This window comes from Rhinoraja longicauda, chromosome 25, assembly GCF_053455715.1.
Source record: "Rhinoraja longicauda isolate Sanriku21f chromosome 25, sRhiLon1.1, whole genome shotgun sequence".
Classification (NCBI taxonomy): Eukaryota; Metazoa; Chordata; class Chondrichthyes; order Rajiformes; family Arhynchobatidae; genus Rhinoraja; species Rhinoraja longicauda.
The window spans coordinates 19,274,196-19,289,139 of NC_135977.1; the positions used below are offsets into that span (position 1 = coordinate 19,274,196).

At 44.2% G+C, this 14,944-nt stretch overlaps 1 protein-coding gene across 1 annotated transcript in view; it reads right to left on the reverse strand.

Annotated features, from left to right (window-relative positions):
• gas2l1 (growth arrest-specific 2 like 1) overlaps positions 1-5,589 on the reverse strand; it is a 54,735-nt gene extending 49,146 nt beyond the window's left edge. The window contains exon 1 of the mRNA XM_078421539.1: positions 4,907-5,589. Within this exon, the coding sequence (XP_078277665.1) occupies positions 4,907-5,515 (609 nt within the window). The 5' untranslated portion in view covers positions 5,516-5,589. The remainder of the gene's footprint in view (positions 1-4,906) is intronic.
• Between the last annotated feature and the right edge of the window lie 9,355 nt (positions 5,590-14,944).

The following is a 14,944-nucleotide window of genomic DNA, read 5'->3' on the forward strand; positions in this document are numbered from 1 at the left end:
TTGAACTGCACACTGCTGAACAAATTTCTGAACATACAATTTTTAAAAAGCAATATTAGAAGTTTAGACAACAGCCAACCCCACGAAGGGCACGTGGCAAGCATTTGCATACATGCTGGCATCTCAGTTTCTCATGTAGGATTAGTGGTATAATAATAACAGGTATAAATTACTCCCCCCCAAAAATACCAGTGCCTGCAGTACAAATAACCTTGCAAATTGCTACAAGCTTGTTTGAATCTTGTAAATCAGTCGAACCTTACATTGCCACTCTCCTATCGAAGCAGTCATTCAATGAGTAAAGCTGCCAAGATGATAATCTTTTCACAGAGGTAAGCTGACAAAGGAGCTGCAAACCAAACCAACCAAGGGCAACGTCATAAACCTCTCAATGCATACTTGATCTTTAGGGTTAAAAAGCATCTTTGGCACCATTTAAAATTTAGCCCCAGGAAGAGCAACATCAAGCATAAAAACAAAACAAATCAACATTTTTCTTCCTCGTCAGTTGTTTCTGTAGCATGGAAAAATACCAGAACTTCCATTTGAAAGGACAGATTAATACTCAGGAAATGACACAGACTGCTGGAGTAAGTCAGTGGGTCAGGCAGCATCTCAGGAGAACATGGACAGGTGACGTTTCGGGTCGGGACCCTTCTTCAGACCAAGGAGAGACACAAAGTGCGAGAGTAACTCAGCGGGTCAGGCAGCATCTCCAGAGCCCCGTCCACAGGAGGGGATTTTGTTCGGATTACAGGGGGTGGGGGAGGAGGGGGTGGGGGGGGAGAGGGGGGGCGGGGGGGATGGTTGGACCGTCAGTTGCCCGAAAATCAGCGGTGGGCCTGTAATTAACATCAGGCAGGCTTGCTTGTCTTCTACAGTGGATGTACAGGCGTTGCTTCAAAAAGACAGCTGATAGCAAAGACCCACACCACCCTGGCCATGTCCTCATCTTGCATCTATCATCAGGAAGAAGGTACAGGAGCCTGAAAACCGTGACCTCCAGGTTCAAGAAAAGCTTCTTCCCAAACAATCGTTAGGCTCTTAAACACTAACCCCTACATCAACAACTATGATCTACCATGGACTTTGTTTTGATTGAACTTTAGTTTTGCACTGTTATGGTCCGATTACCTAGTAGTACTGATTATTAAGTTATTGCATTTCTGATTCCTTTATGTTTATTTCCGTGTGATTGCATTTCCCGGCCTGTGAAACTGCAGCAAGGGGGAATGTTACTGTTCTGTTGCTGGAACTGATGACAATTAAACACTCTTGACACACCTGCAGGTTAACTTCCCGATTTAGCAACAAGGTGCTTTTGGCCAGTAATCTATAAACTGCAGGGTAAGCACGCAAATGAAATAAGTGGCTGTCTTGGAAATAGTGCTCACAGACACATATTCAAGGAGATAGATAGTCGCTGAGTCACGCCAGCAGTTAAGGTGCAAATTCAACAAGCAAAATACATCCAAATTCATTCAGCCTGCTTCATTGGGGTGGCACATGGGGTGGGGATACAACGGGGATCAAAGGTGTCTCACAAAAGGACACAAAGTACCGGAGTAACTCAGCAGGTCAGGCCGCATCTCCGGAGAACATTGATAGGTGACGTTTTGGGTCCAGACCCTTCTTCAGACACTGAAGGTCTCAGAGGTTTATCATGTTAGAAGTGGCATGGATAGGATAGATGGGAGTCTTCATTTCTCTTCCAACTTTCTCTCCCCCAACTACAATCAGTTTGAAGGGTCCCGGCCTGAAACATCACCTTTCCATGTTCTCTAGAGATGCTACCTGACCCACTGATTTACTCCTGTACTTTGTCAAAGTTCCAGCATCTGCACTTTCTTCTATTTCCTTGTTCAGGGATTGCTGGATATTGGGCTCAGACTGACAAAATCTCAACTCAAGACATTATCATGAAAACTGCCAAAATCAAGTACATTAAATGCTATCCTTTCTTAAAGCAAAACTGGATATTAATGCAGAATTAAATCCACACGTTACTAATTAAATGGACATCCGTTACTTAAATTAAAAGGCCCTTAAGTACACCAGTTCTCTAAATGATAGTGATATTGGTGCAGATTGAGAACTTTGTACAGCCTCAGTTAAACTGCAAAACAATGTCATAAGAATATGCACAGCATAATATTATTATAAGAAAATAACTGCAGATGCTGGTACAAATCGATTTATTCACAAAATGCTGGAGTAACTCAGCAGGTCAGGCAGCATCTCGGGAGAGAAGGAATGGGTGACATTTCGGGTCTCGACCTGAAACATCACCCATTCCTTCTCTCCCGAGATGCTGCCTGACCTGCTGAGTTACTCCAGCATTTTGTGAATAAATCGCATAATATTATTATTGGGTTCAATAATCAAAAAATCAGAGCAGTGTAATATTGCATATAACACAGAGTGCTGGTGGAACTCAGTGGGCCATGCAGCATCTGGGGAGAGAATGGACAGGCAACAAGAAGGGTCCCGACCCAAAATGCCGCCTGTTCATTTCCCTCACCAGAGGCTGCTTGACCTGCTGAGTTTCCTCCAGCATTTTGCGTTTTGCTCAAGATTCCAGCACCAGCAGTTCCCTGTGTCTCCATAAAGGAAATGAATTGAGAAGTTAGTTTTCAGCAACACAGTACAATGTCTGTAGATGGATGAGCATCTATAAGCTAGGATACTGTCCGGTTCACCTCTGCCCCATTGCAGACATTGGACTTTGTCTATAGAACAGACAAAGCTGAGAACTAAATTCTGCACTCTATATCTTCCCCTTTTGTACCTCTACCTTTTGTACTAGAGTTTGACTTGATTGCATTTATGTATAATACTGTCTGAAAACCAGCATCTGCAGTTCCTTGTGTCTGTATTATCTGATCTGTTTGAATAGCATGCAAAAGGAAGCTTTCCACTGTACCTATATACACGTGGCAGTAATAAACCTAAACCTAAATATTGAGTGTTTTTTTGTAATTTAAAGATTAATTTTTGTTTATTGTGTTATCTTAGAGCACTGCGTTTACGGACCTGTAAGCTGCTGCAAGAAGTAATTTAATTGTAGAGTTTTTTGGTACAAATGACAATTAAACTTTTCACTCTCTTAAATGGGCCCCTGCTGGACCTCGAGGACCGGAGAGGAGGGAGACGGAGACGGCAGCGGAAATGAGTGACAAAGGGCCCGCAAGTAGAACCGGGGTCTTTCTGCGCCCTCGAGGTTGGCTGCGGTAGCCCCCCACCCCAGGCACAATGGCTGAAGGAGGCTGGGCGAGGAGAGGGACGATGGTTTGCAGGACGACCAGATGGAGGCAATGGCTGCAATGGGCTTTTATGGACAGCTGCGGTTGGGACCGTTAAATGGTGCATCTGGACTTTCAAAAAGCCTTTGACAAGGTCCCACACAAGTGATCAGTGTGCAAAATTAGAGCACATGGTATTGGGGGTAGGGTATTGACATGGACAGAAAACTGGTTGGCAGACAGGAGGCAAAGAGTAGGAATTAACACATCATTTTCAGAATAGCAGGCAGTGACTAGTTGGGTACAGCAAGGCTCAGTGCTGGGACCCCAGTTATTTACAATACATATTAGCAATTTAAACGAAGGAATTAAATGTGACATCTCCAAGTTTGCGGATGACACAAAGCTGGGTGGCAGTGTGAGCTGCAATGAGGATGCTATGAGGCTGTAGGGTGACTTGGATAGGTTGGGAGAGTGAGCAGATGCAGTATATACTGTGGATAAATGTGAGGTTATCCACTTTGGTGGCAAGAACAGGAAGCAAGACTATTATCTGAATGGTGTCAGTTGAGGAAAAGGGGAGGTGCAACGAGACCTGGGTGTGCTTGTTCATCAGTCACTGAAAGTAAACATGTAGGTACAGCAGGCAGTGAAGAAAGCTAATGGCATGTTGGCATTCATTGCGAGAGGATTTGAGTTTAGGAGCAAGGAGGTCCTACTGCAGTTGTACAGGGCCCTGGTGAGACCGCACCTGGAATATTTTGTGCAATTTTGGTTTCCTAATTTGAGGAACGACATTATTGCTATTGAGGGAGTGGAACGTAGGTTCACCAGGTTAATTCCCAGGATGGCGGGACTGACGTATGATGAAAGAATGGATCGACTGGGCTTGTATTCACTGGAATTTAGAAGGATGAGAGGAAATCTTAAAAAAACATTAAATTCTTAAAGGATTGGACAGGCTAGATGCAGGAAAAATGTTTCCGATGTTGGGGGAGTCCAGAACCATGGGTCATATTTTAAGAATAAGGGGTAGGCCATTTAGGACTGAGATGAGGAAACACTTTTTCACCCAGAGAATTGTGAATCTGTGGAATTCTCTGCCACAGAAGGCAGTGAAGGCCAATTCACTGGATCTTTTCAAGAGAGTGCTAGATTTAGTTCTTAGGGCTAAAGGAATCAAGGTATATGGGGAAAAAGTAGGAACAGGCTACTGATTTTAGATGATCAGCCATGATCATATTGAATGGTGGTGCTGACTCAAAGGGCCGAATGGCTTACTCCTGTACCTGTTTTTCTATGTTTCTAATTTCATCCTCCAGTGGACATAGGTTTAAGGTGAGATCGAGGACAGATTTAATAAGAACCTGAGGGGTAACGTTTTCCACACAAAAGGTGGTTGGTGTATGGAATCAGCTGCTGAAGGAGGTAGTTGAGGCAGGTTTAGAGAAACATTTAGACAGGTACATGGATAGGACTGGTTTAGAGGGATATGGACCAAACGCAAGCAGGTGGGACTAGTGTAGATGGGACATGTTGGCAGATGTGGGCAAGTTGGGCCGAAGGGCCTGTTTCCACGCTGTATGACTCTATGACACTGTACGTGTGATAATAAAGAACCATTTGAGCATTGGGTGGACGGGTGGGATTGGGACTGAGCTTACCATGGCGTCCAGATTCTTGAAGTCGCACAACCTCCTCTGGACCCGGGGTTGGAACGCCTCCTCCTCCTCGTCTTCCAGGGCATCTCGGATCTCCTCGTCGATCTCCTCCTCCATCTGGATCAACATGGGGGCCAACATGCCGAACTTGGAGCCCCGCCGGGCCACCTCCAGCAGGCACAGCACCAAGCTCTTCTCGTTCTTGCGCTGGACCAGGTCGTTGGTCTCGAACATCAGAGCGTCCCTGATGGCCAAGTCGCGGCGGCACCAGTCAATGAAGTTGGACACGTTGTCGCGGGCGACGAAGGAGCCGGCCTGGACGTTCCTGGAGGCGAAGGTGACCGGGTTGCGGGGCACCTTCATCCTCCCCGCCGCCCCGGGACACCTGTGCTCGAACTCCAGGGCGGTCTGGTTGACATTGTTGGCGTGTTGGCACAGAGCGCAGCCCGTCTCCAGCGCCTCCGCGAACATGTCTACGTGGACATCCAGATCGTACAGCGCGTTGAGCCACTCGGCCAAGTCCTCCTTCATGGCGTACAGATAGTCCTCGCTCGACCTGAAGGGCCGAATGCTCTTGTTGGCCGCAGACTGGATGTTCCTCTGCTCCGCCATATTTCCTCACCCAAATCCTCTGACCCTCCTCCCCTTTAACTCCTGCGCTCCTTCCCTTATAAACGTCTCTCCTCTCGCCGCCCCAGGTGAATCACTCGTGTCAATCCCCACCCCGCCCTGCCCTGCCCTAGCGCAATGATGTCTGTCAGACTCATGTACAAAACACACTCATCAGTCTGAAGGAGGGCCTCGACCCCCAAACGTCACCCATTCCTTCTCTCCTGAGATGCTGCCTGACCTGCTGAGTTACTCCAGCATTTTGTGAATAAATACCTTCGATTTGGACCAGCATCTGCAGTTATTTTCTTATACAAAACACCCTCACTCGCCCCCCTTGTCCCCCTCTGTCCATCCCCCCTCCACGGCTGCTGTCTGACCCGCTGAGCTCCTCCGGCAGAACTGTCTCTGCTTCTAAAACATAAAATAAAATAGTCTCAGATTGGCTGTTCAGATGAGTTTCAGTCTCTCTCTCTCTCTCTCTCTCTCGCTCCCTCTCTGTCGGCTGCCTGCCTGCCTGCCCTGCTGAGTTACTCCAGCATTTTGTGTCCATCTTTGGTATCAACCAACATTTTCAGTTCCTCGTTGTCACATCAGCTTCAGCTGGGCTCCGCTCCTCCCTACTTCAACGTTGCTCCGCTCAGCTCCACGGCTTGGCCCGCCTGGTTAACTTCTCCCCGCCCGAGTCCCATCGCGTCGCTGTAACTCGCTGTAACTCCCTTTCCCTCCCTCCCTCCCTCCCCCGGCATCGCAAGAGGCTCCGGCTCCCATTGATCAGACAGCGACCCACCTGGTCAAGCGCTCGCATCTCAGTAAACGCACAACACAACTAGACTCCACCAGTAAACAGACGAGAGAGAAGACCATCTCACGAAACACACAGCACAAGGGAAACCCCTTCCCCACAGACCAGATCAGTAAACAGACAAGGCAAGAGAACCTCTTCCCCACAGTCCATCTCAAGAAACACACAGCACAGGAGCTAAGTCTTCTTCACAGACCATCCCATCAAACACACGTCAAACTCTTCCCCACATCCCATCAGTGAACATAGAGCACAAGGAAAAACTGTTCCCCACAATCCATCCCATCAGACTCACGACACTAAGAGTAAACTCTTCCCCACATCCCATCAGTAAACATAGAGCACAAGGAAAAATTGTTCCCCACAGCCCCTCCCATCAGACGCACGACACAAGGCAAGTATTGTTATTTGGGAGCGGCCAGTTACATCTCTCCCTCTACAATCCGGGTGGAAGCTCAAGTTTCCTGTCGCTGCCCAACTTCCCACCCGGCCTTCTCTCCCACCTCTGTTTATATCCTGACAACTTTCAGCTCCATGGAAACCGCTCACTTCCCCGGCGACATGCCCAACTGAGAACATGTCCAGCCAATGCCAACTACCCTTGCGTCATGGTCATGATAAGAGTGAGCCAAACTCCCGTTAGAAACAGTTAAGGGGTTTGAATGCGTCAAGTTTGATAAATTGGCTCTGCAGTCTGCAATGATGTAATTCGCTGATCCTGTGGCCGGGAGAAAGATTGGTTCACAAATCATTTGCAAAAAGCCACGTTACGTCACTGGCTTGCTCGGAACAGCAACACAGCTGGAGTGGAGTGCCTGTCAATATTTTAAAGGGAGTTGACGAGAGTCTTAATCGGGCCTCGTGTAGCCGGACTTCATTTCATACACATTATAGCATAAACTGCAGATACTCATTTATAAAAGGCATGAATGAAGATGCACACAGGGGATTGTGGATAATGCAAACGCAACTGTAGAGGAAGAAAGTGGGAGGAAGGAGTTGAATCCCGGCCTGTCGGCAATTTTATAAAATACTATCGTGTTGCATTAAACGAAGTGATAGAAACTAGATTTGCATTGGGTGTTTACAGTCTTTTTCACAGGGTAACGAAGTCTAAAACTGGATGGCACAGCTTTAAGGTGAGATAATGTAAAGGGGATTTGAAGGGCATGTTTTTTTAAGAATAGAATCGCGCTTATTGTCATCCAAAGGGCGGCGAGTGACGACACCGCGGAGGCAGAAGCTTTTGGATAGGCACATGGATATGGATAATGTACAAGGCAGAGGAGACTGGTATGACTTGGCATCATGTTCGGTACAGACATTGTGGGCCGAAGGGCCTGTTTCTGTGCTGCACGTTTCTATGTTCCAGTGATATGACTTGATCCCTCGTTGGGCAGAACGAGTACATGGAAACAGTTCCATGAGGTTCGAGATCAATTGATTTGCAAGGGGAGACATCAGTCTACAATTCCAGACTGACAGTATAATCATCGTGTCTGGATCAGACTATCTGCGGGGGCTGCTCACTGCGGGAAGGAGCGAACAGGAAGGTCCACAACTTGGCAAACGTCAGCTGGGGCCACCGCTGAGAAATGGCCTGACCCGCATGTTGATTTATTCTTCCACGGGAGAAATAAATTGTAGGGCGGACCGAGGGAGTGATTGTGGTCTTACATCTCCGTTCCACAGGGACAGGTTACGGCAGCATTGGGCTAATATGACCAGGTTCTCAATACCATTCTCAATGCTTCTTCCCAACTTTGAAAGACCATGGCCCAAGGTTTCTCAATGGGTTTGTTGGAATTATTTTTATGCTCCAAGTCCTTGAATATTTTGAGAGTTGGTGTAGCCTGATCATTCCTCTCCCCCATCAACTGTTAAATCCTGTATTAGTGTCTATCTTAATTAACCTAGTCTCGGCCAGTGCAAGATGTGATTTAGGTGAGTTGGTTCTGCAGCTGAAAGATCACCAAAAGTGCTCAGCAGAGGATAGTGTCACAGCAAAGCTGAAGCGGCAAACGACTGCGCCATCTGCTGTTCCTTCAACGGTTTGCAATTTGTTTTACAAGTACAAGCGTCGGCAGGCTGATAGATCAGAGGCATTTTCCATTCGACATTTAGACAGATAGGAGTCAACAGAGACAGATCAATGTTGTTCTATCAACGTCTATGATTTCTCGTAACTCGTCCATTCTGGCGATCCATTTTGTAACATAATCCTGGAGAATGACCATGATATATATTTTGTATAAGAAAATAACTGCAGATGCTGGTACAAATCGAAGGTATTTATTCACAAAATGCTGGAGTAACTGAGCAGGTCAGGCAGCATCTCAGGAGAGAAGGAATGGGTGATGTTTCGGGTCGAGACCCTTCTTCAGACTGATATGATATCATATGATATATATTTTAATAATTTGAAGAGTTGCTTCTTACTTTCAGGACCCATTTATGAGGCCTGTCATCTCTGCAGGGCTTTTGTAAATTTAGCAGACACCGCCAGACACTGCTGAAACAATACAATATATCTTTATTGTCATTGTACAGGGGTACAACGCGATTGGGAATGCGCCTCCCATACGCTGCTTTGTTTAAGGTAATGGTGGTGGTGTAGAGGTTAAATCTCTGGTTTACTATTCCAGACATTTAGGTTTATTGTAGTCATGTGCACTGAGGTACAGTAAAAAATGTTTTGCATGCTATCCTAGGGGATCAGATGGTATACAGAATCAAGTGAACTTCAAGTGCAATATATAGCGCAAAGGGGAAGATACAGAGCGAAAAATATAGTTCTTAGTATCGTAGTGCACCAGTTCCCGAGGCAAAGTCCTATGTCTGCAATGGGGTAAAGGTGAAACGGACAGTACCGTCACTTACGGTAGGACCGTTCAGAAGCCTGATAACAGAGAGGAGGAGGTTGGTGCAAGGGATGGGAGTTTAGAAATTTGAACCAATTTGGAAAGGAATGCACGAATACTGGGAAGAATTTTAACTTGGATTAAAATACGAGATTTTAAAGGAATTGATCAGAAGGGACATATCTATAAATTCGAACAAACCGTACACACCACTGGAGATAAATGGGTCTACTGTGGATAGGGTGAGCAGTTTTAAATACTTGGGAGTCCGCATCACAGAGGATCTGACGTGGGCAACGCACATCGCCGCACTGGTGGGTAAGGCAAAGCAACGCCTTTACCATCTTAGACAACTGAGGAAATTCAGAGTGTCTCTGAGGATCCTTCATTGTTTCTACTCTGGGGCTGTAGAGAGCATCCTGTCCGGCAACATTACAGTCTGGTTTGGGAACAGCTCTGCCCAGGACAGGATGGCCCTGCAGAGAGTAGTGCGTTCGGCAGAACGCACCATGGGAACTACACTCGTCCCCCTGCAGGACCTAAACATCAGGAGGTGCAGATCCAGAGCAAGCAAGATCATGAGGGACCCCTACCACTCCAGTAACAGACTGTTCCAGATGCTACGATCAGGCAAACGCCTCCGCTGTAAAAACGGAGGATGAGACGGAGTTTCTTCCCACAGGCCATCAGGACTGTCAACTTTTATAACCCCAGACTAAATTTTTGTCTACACTCTAGCAACTTATTAACTTTATTTATATGCTGTAACTGCAATTCTTTTTTGTGCACAATCCGCAGGCATTGCCACTTTCATTTCACTGCACATCGTGTATGTGACAAATAAATTTGACTTGACTTGGATAGAGCAGGAGAATGAGGTTGAGGGAAAATAGATCAGCCATGATCAAATGGCAGAGACTTGTTGGGGTGAATGGACTAACTCAGCACCTTTAATTCAGGCATTAGTCTAATGATGACATGGCGTTAACATAAATTTTCAAGCATTAACTGTAAATAATGTTACTTGCAAGCTCATCTTCGTCATACTCAAAGGCTCTCGGCCCTTGGCAGGAAGCCTGAAAGACATTCTGCTACTGGCTTTTTGACAGGAAGGAATTAAATATACTGACACCGGGAGCAAAGGGAATGCTTTTAAAGTGATTGCAATAGGATGGCCAGGCAGTAAAATTTTGCAAGTAAATTGGTGTGCAAGAATAGTTTTTAAAAAATCTGTTTCATGACAACCCCTTGATTTAAGTATAACATGCTCTGCATCCTGTGTGTAATATTGTACATGAATGAATTAAATGGGTCTGACTAATTCATTCAGTATATTTACCCCCGCTATAAAATGTAGCAATTTGCATTGATCTTCACAACCTCACCAAATGTTGGCCTGGTCCTTTCTCAGTGGACTAAACAAAAAGAAATGTATAGGAAGGAACTGCAGATGCTGATTTACAGCAGATATGACACAATGCTGGAGTAACTCAGCGGGTCAGGCAGCTTCTCTGGAGAGAAGGAATAGGTGACATTTCAGGTCAAGACCCTTCTTCAGACATTCAGGGGAGAGGGAAACTAGAGGTATGAAAAGATAGGATGAACACAAATGAAAGGTATGAAAAGACCAAATCAAAGACAGCAACAATATTCAGGGAAAGTGGAGCCTACATTAATGAGCAGTCGAGGTGATAACAAGTGGATAGTGAAACTAGTAGGACTAGGACAGGGGAGGAGGGATGGAGGGGGAATGCAAGGGTTACTTGAAATTAGAGAAATCAATATTCATGCCACTGGGCTGTAAGCTTCCCAAGTGAAATATGAGATGCTGTTCCTCCATTTTCCATTTGGTTTCACTCCCGACAGTGGAGGGCCCAGGACAGTAAGCTCAATATCGGAAGGTGGGGTTAAAGTGTTTGGCGACTGGGAAATCGTGTACGCCAAGCGTACGTGTTCAGTGAAACAGTCTCCCAGTCTGCGCTTGGTGGTTTGGGACTCGAGAATGCTCAAAGAAAAGGTATACCAGTTCAGAGTTCTGAGCATGCCTACAGTAGCATTGAGTTACAGTGCATTAACCTGGTAGTATAACATAGGTTTGCCCAAACTGTGTGCATGTACCTACATACTGTTCTCAACCCGACACCTACAGTATAATGTAATTTATTACATCATCTGTCTCTGCTTTTATTGCACATACCAGCTACATGGTAAATGAAAATAAGTGACCAATTTAAATATTTTGTACAAGTTTTTTTGTTTACAAAAGAAACATATTTTATCATCACTGGTCATGTTCCGACTGTTAAATGAGACAAAACCAGGACTTAATTTAATTACAAAGTGTTCCCGTCTCCATATAGTAATTACCGTAAGCATGCGGTAGACCATCTCCTGCTTATTCAAAAAAAATCTCATAACAGGATCAGACCTCTAGGCCCACATTGACCGTGCCAAACATGCCAAGTTAAACTAATCTCCTCTGCCTGCACTGCCTGCATGCAATTCGTATTCACCCACCACACACTCCAAAATAAACTTGCCCCACACCTTAAAGCCATGCCCACAAAAACATCTTGTATTATTGTGTTTTTTCTATACAAATAAAACGAAAGACAGAAAACCACTTGACTTCAAATCTCAACATACCTAAAAATATTAAATAAAACCCACAAAATGCCATAAAGTCTCAGTACATCAGGCAGCATTTGTGGAGTAAGAAACCAAACATTTTTGTTTTTATGCATAAATGCCAAATGAAATATTCTTGGTATTTGCATTGAAGTTATTTTCAAATTCACTTATGTTAGACACAAAATGCTGGAGTAACTCATCTCTGGAGAGAAGGAATGGGTGATATTTTGGGTCAAAACCATTCTTCAGACTGCGAATCTTCAAATTCACTTCTTGTGGAATTGCAAAATTGAGGATAAACTTGTTACAGTAGACTTAAGTGACCTTATCTGGATTTTCACCATTATTTAATTTATAACACAAGCTATTCATAGGTTTGCATTGTAGAAAATCATACACTGGCTGCCATACAAACCAGTGATCGACAGATTCTTGATTAGTATGGGTGTCAGGGGTTATGGGGAGAAGGCAGGAACATGGGGGAGAGGGGGAAAGATAGATCAGCCATGATTGAATGGCAGAGTAGACCCGATGGGCTAAATGACCTAATTCTGTTCCTAGAAATTATGAAACCATTTCCCCAGGGAAAAAAACCCCACTGAAGTCTGTTGCCTCTTTTTATAGCAAGTAACCTGTATTAATTTTTCCTCTGGAAAGCTTGCGAATGAAATGTGAATGCAACAGATGGTGCTAGTGTGTAAGCAAGGCTGCATTGAGTGTGAAGTGTTGTGCCTGTAAGTGGTCAAGAGTATGTGAATAATGCAGAGCATGTATCTAAGGAATTGTGCGCACAAAGAAACAAGGGCGACAACAAATACAATATTAATTAGCAACATCATTCAAAAACCCTCTGACCAGATAACACTGAAGTGGTTTTGCAACTGATTTCCCATTATTAGATATTATAAAAGTGATGAATTCTAGAGAACTCTGCAGTAATACAATACAGTAAGGCTCAAAATAAGACAGGCATTATTTGGAACATTATAACTCTAAAGAGTCTTTCTTATAAAGAGCACAAACTTGAAATTAAACCTTGTTTCATCGAGCATAGTACATCTTTTAACATTTGGGTCATTGTTGTCCTAGAAAGAAATGTGCATTTAAAAAACTGTGCACATTGTACTTTATATAGTTTGAACAACCACTCTACATTAAAGGAGGAACAAGTGAATATTTACATTTGTCAATCAGACATCGTTCAAACAAGATGATTAGTGCAGAATAATGTCACGGCCTTGAGCATTGTTGCAACACTATTGATCCACCAAGTACTGTTTCCCAAATGTGCGCAGTAGATATGAAAAATACTTTACGGAGCTACCAATTGGATGATCAGGTAAATAAACTTAGCCATAATCATTTCCACCACCCACTACAATTACCATCAATTCATTTTGAGCACACTTCAATCCTTACAAAGCCACACTACCACTCGGATCACTGCAGCCTGGTTAACTATGAAAACACTGCAGTTCGATATGAAGTCCGGTTGCCTGCTACATTTTCTCAACCAAATTCAGTCACAACTATTCATCATGATCAGAGATATTAAGTACAACCTAGACCTTCAATGGTTATTAAAAATATTTGTACTACTGCTGTTCTTTCCCAGAATGGAGTGTTTACCTACTCCTGTAATACAATTTCAACTCCATTTGTCCTGAACTTTCACTAAGTGTGGGATCCTGGGCTAATTTGTGGAGTGCTGTAAATTTTTCCAAGCTATAGGAAAGTAGTAGTAAATGGTGAGCTAAAAGCAAAAGGAATAAAAGGCGCCTTTTCAGGTCGGCTGCCAGAGACTAGTGGAGTTCCACAAGGGTTAGTGTTGGGGCCGCTTCTCTTCACGTTGTATATTAATGATTTGGAGAAGGGGATTGAAGGCTTTGTAGCCAAGTTTGCAGATGATGCCAAGATAGATGGAGGGGCACAGTGTAGAGGAAGCAAGGACTTGGACAGGTTAGGAGAGTGGGCAGAGAAGTGGCAGATGAAATTCAGTGTAGCATGACTCAAGTGCAGTTTGGTAATGAGAATAAAGGCATAGATTATTTCCCAAATGGAGAATCTAGAAATTGGAGGTGCAAAGAGACTTTGCAGCTAACAAAAAAGTTAATTTGCAAGTCGAATCAGTAGCAAAGCAAACTCAATGCCAACATTTATATCAAGAGGACTGGAATACAAAAACAGATGTAACGCTGAAGCTCTAGAAGGTACTGGTCAGACCACATTTGGAGGACTGTAAGCAAATATGGACTGCATATCAAAGGATGTGCTGGCTCTGGATTGGGTCCAGAGGAGGATTACAAAAATGATTCCAGGAAAAGGGTGGGTTAGCATATGATGAATGCTTGACAGCACTGAGCCTCTACTCGCTAGAGTTTAGAAGGGGGGGGGGGGGGGACGGGACAACACACACCTCATTGAAATTTACAGAATAGCCACAGAGCGGATGTGGAAAGGATGTTTCCACTGGTGGGCGAGTCTAGGGCCAGAGGTCATAGCCTCAGAATTAAAGGGGGCCCTTTTAGAAAGGAGGAGGAACAACTTCTTCGGTCAGAAGGTAGTTTATCTGTAGAACGCATTGCCAGAGGACTCTGGAGGCCATCAGTGGATATTTTTATGGCAGAGATGGCCAAATTCTTGATCTAGAATGGGTGCCAAGGGTTATGGGGAGTAGGCAGGAAAATGAGATTAGGAGGCAGAGATCAGCCATGATTGAATGGCAGAGTAGACTTGATGGGCCGAATAGCCTAATTCTACTCCTATAACTTATGAAACAAGGAGAAAATGTATATAATGCTCTTGTAAGTTATGATCTAGCTAATTTAACACTAAATTAATGCCCAACTAGGTAAGTGCCAAATACAATGACCGCTCATACCCTTAATATTTAAGGGGATGATATATTTACAAGTAAGGATTACCTGAAATTTCAATTAATGACTTAAATGGCTGCCACAATCTGAATTTAAGATCAAGTGTACAAATTAATGCTGTACACACTTAATTAACAATATTACAATCCTACCAACATAGCTTGATCACAACTTAATTTGAATGTTATAATTACAAGAGTTCTCATTTTGTATATATTGGCCAGGTAAAAGATTTAGAAGAGCAGATGGGCAATTTAAA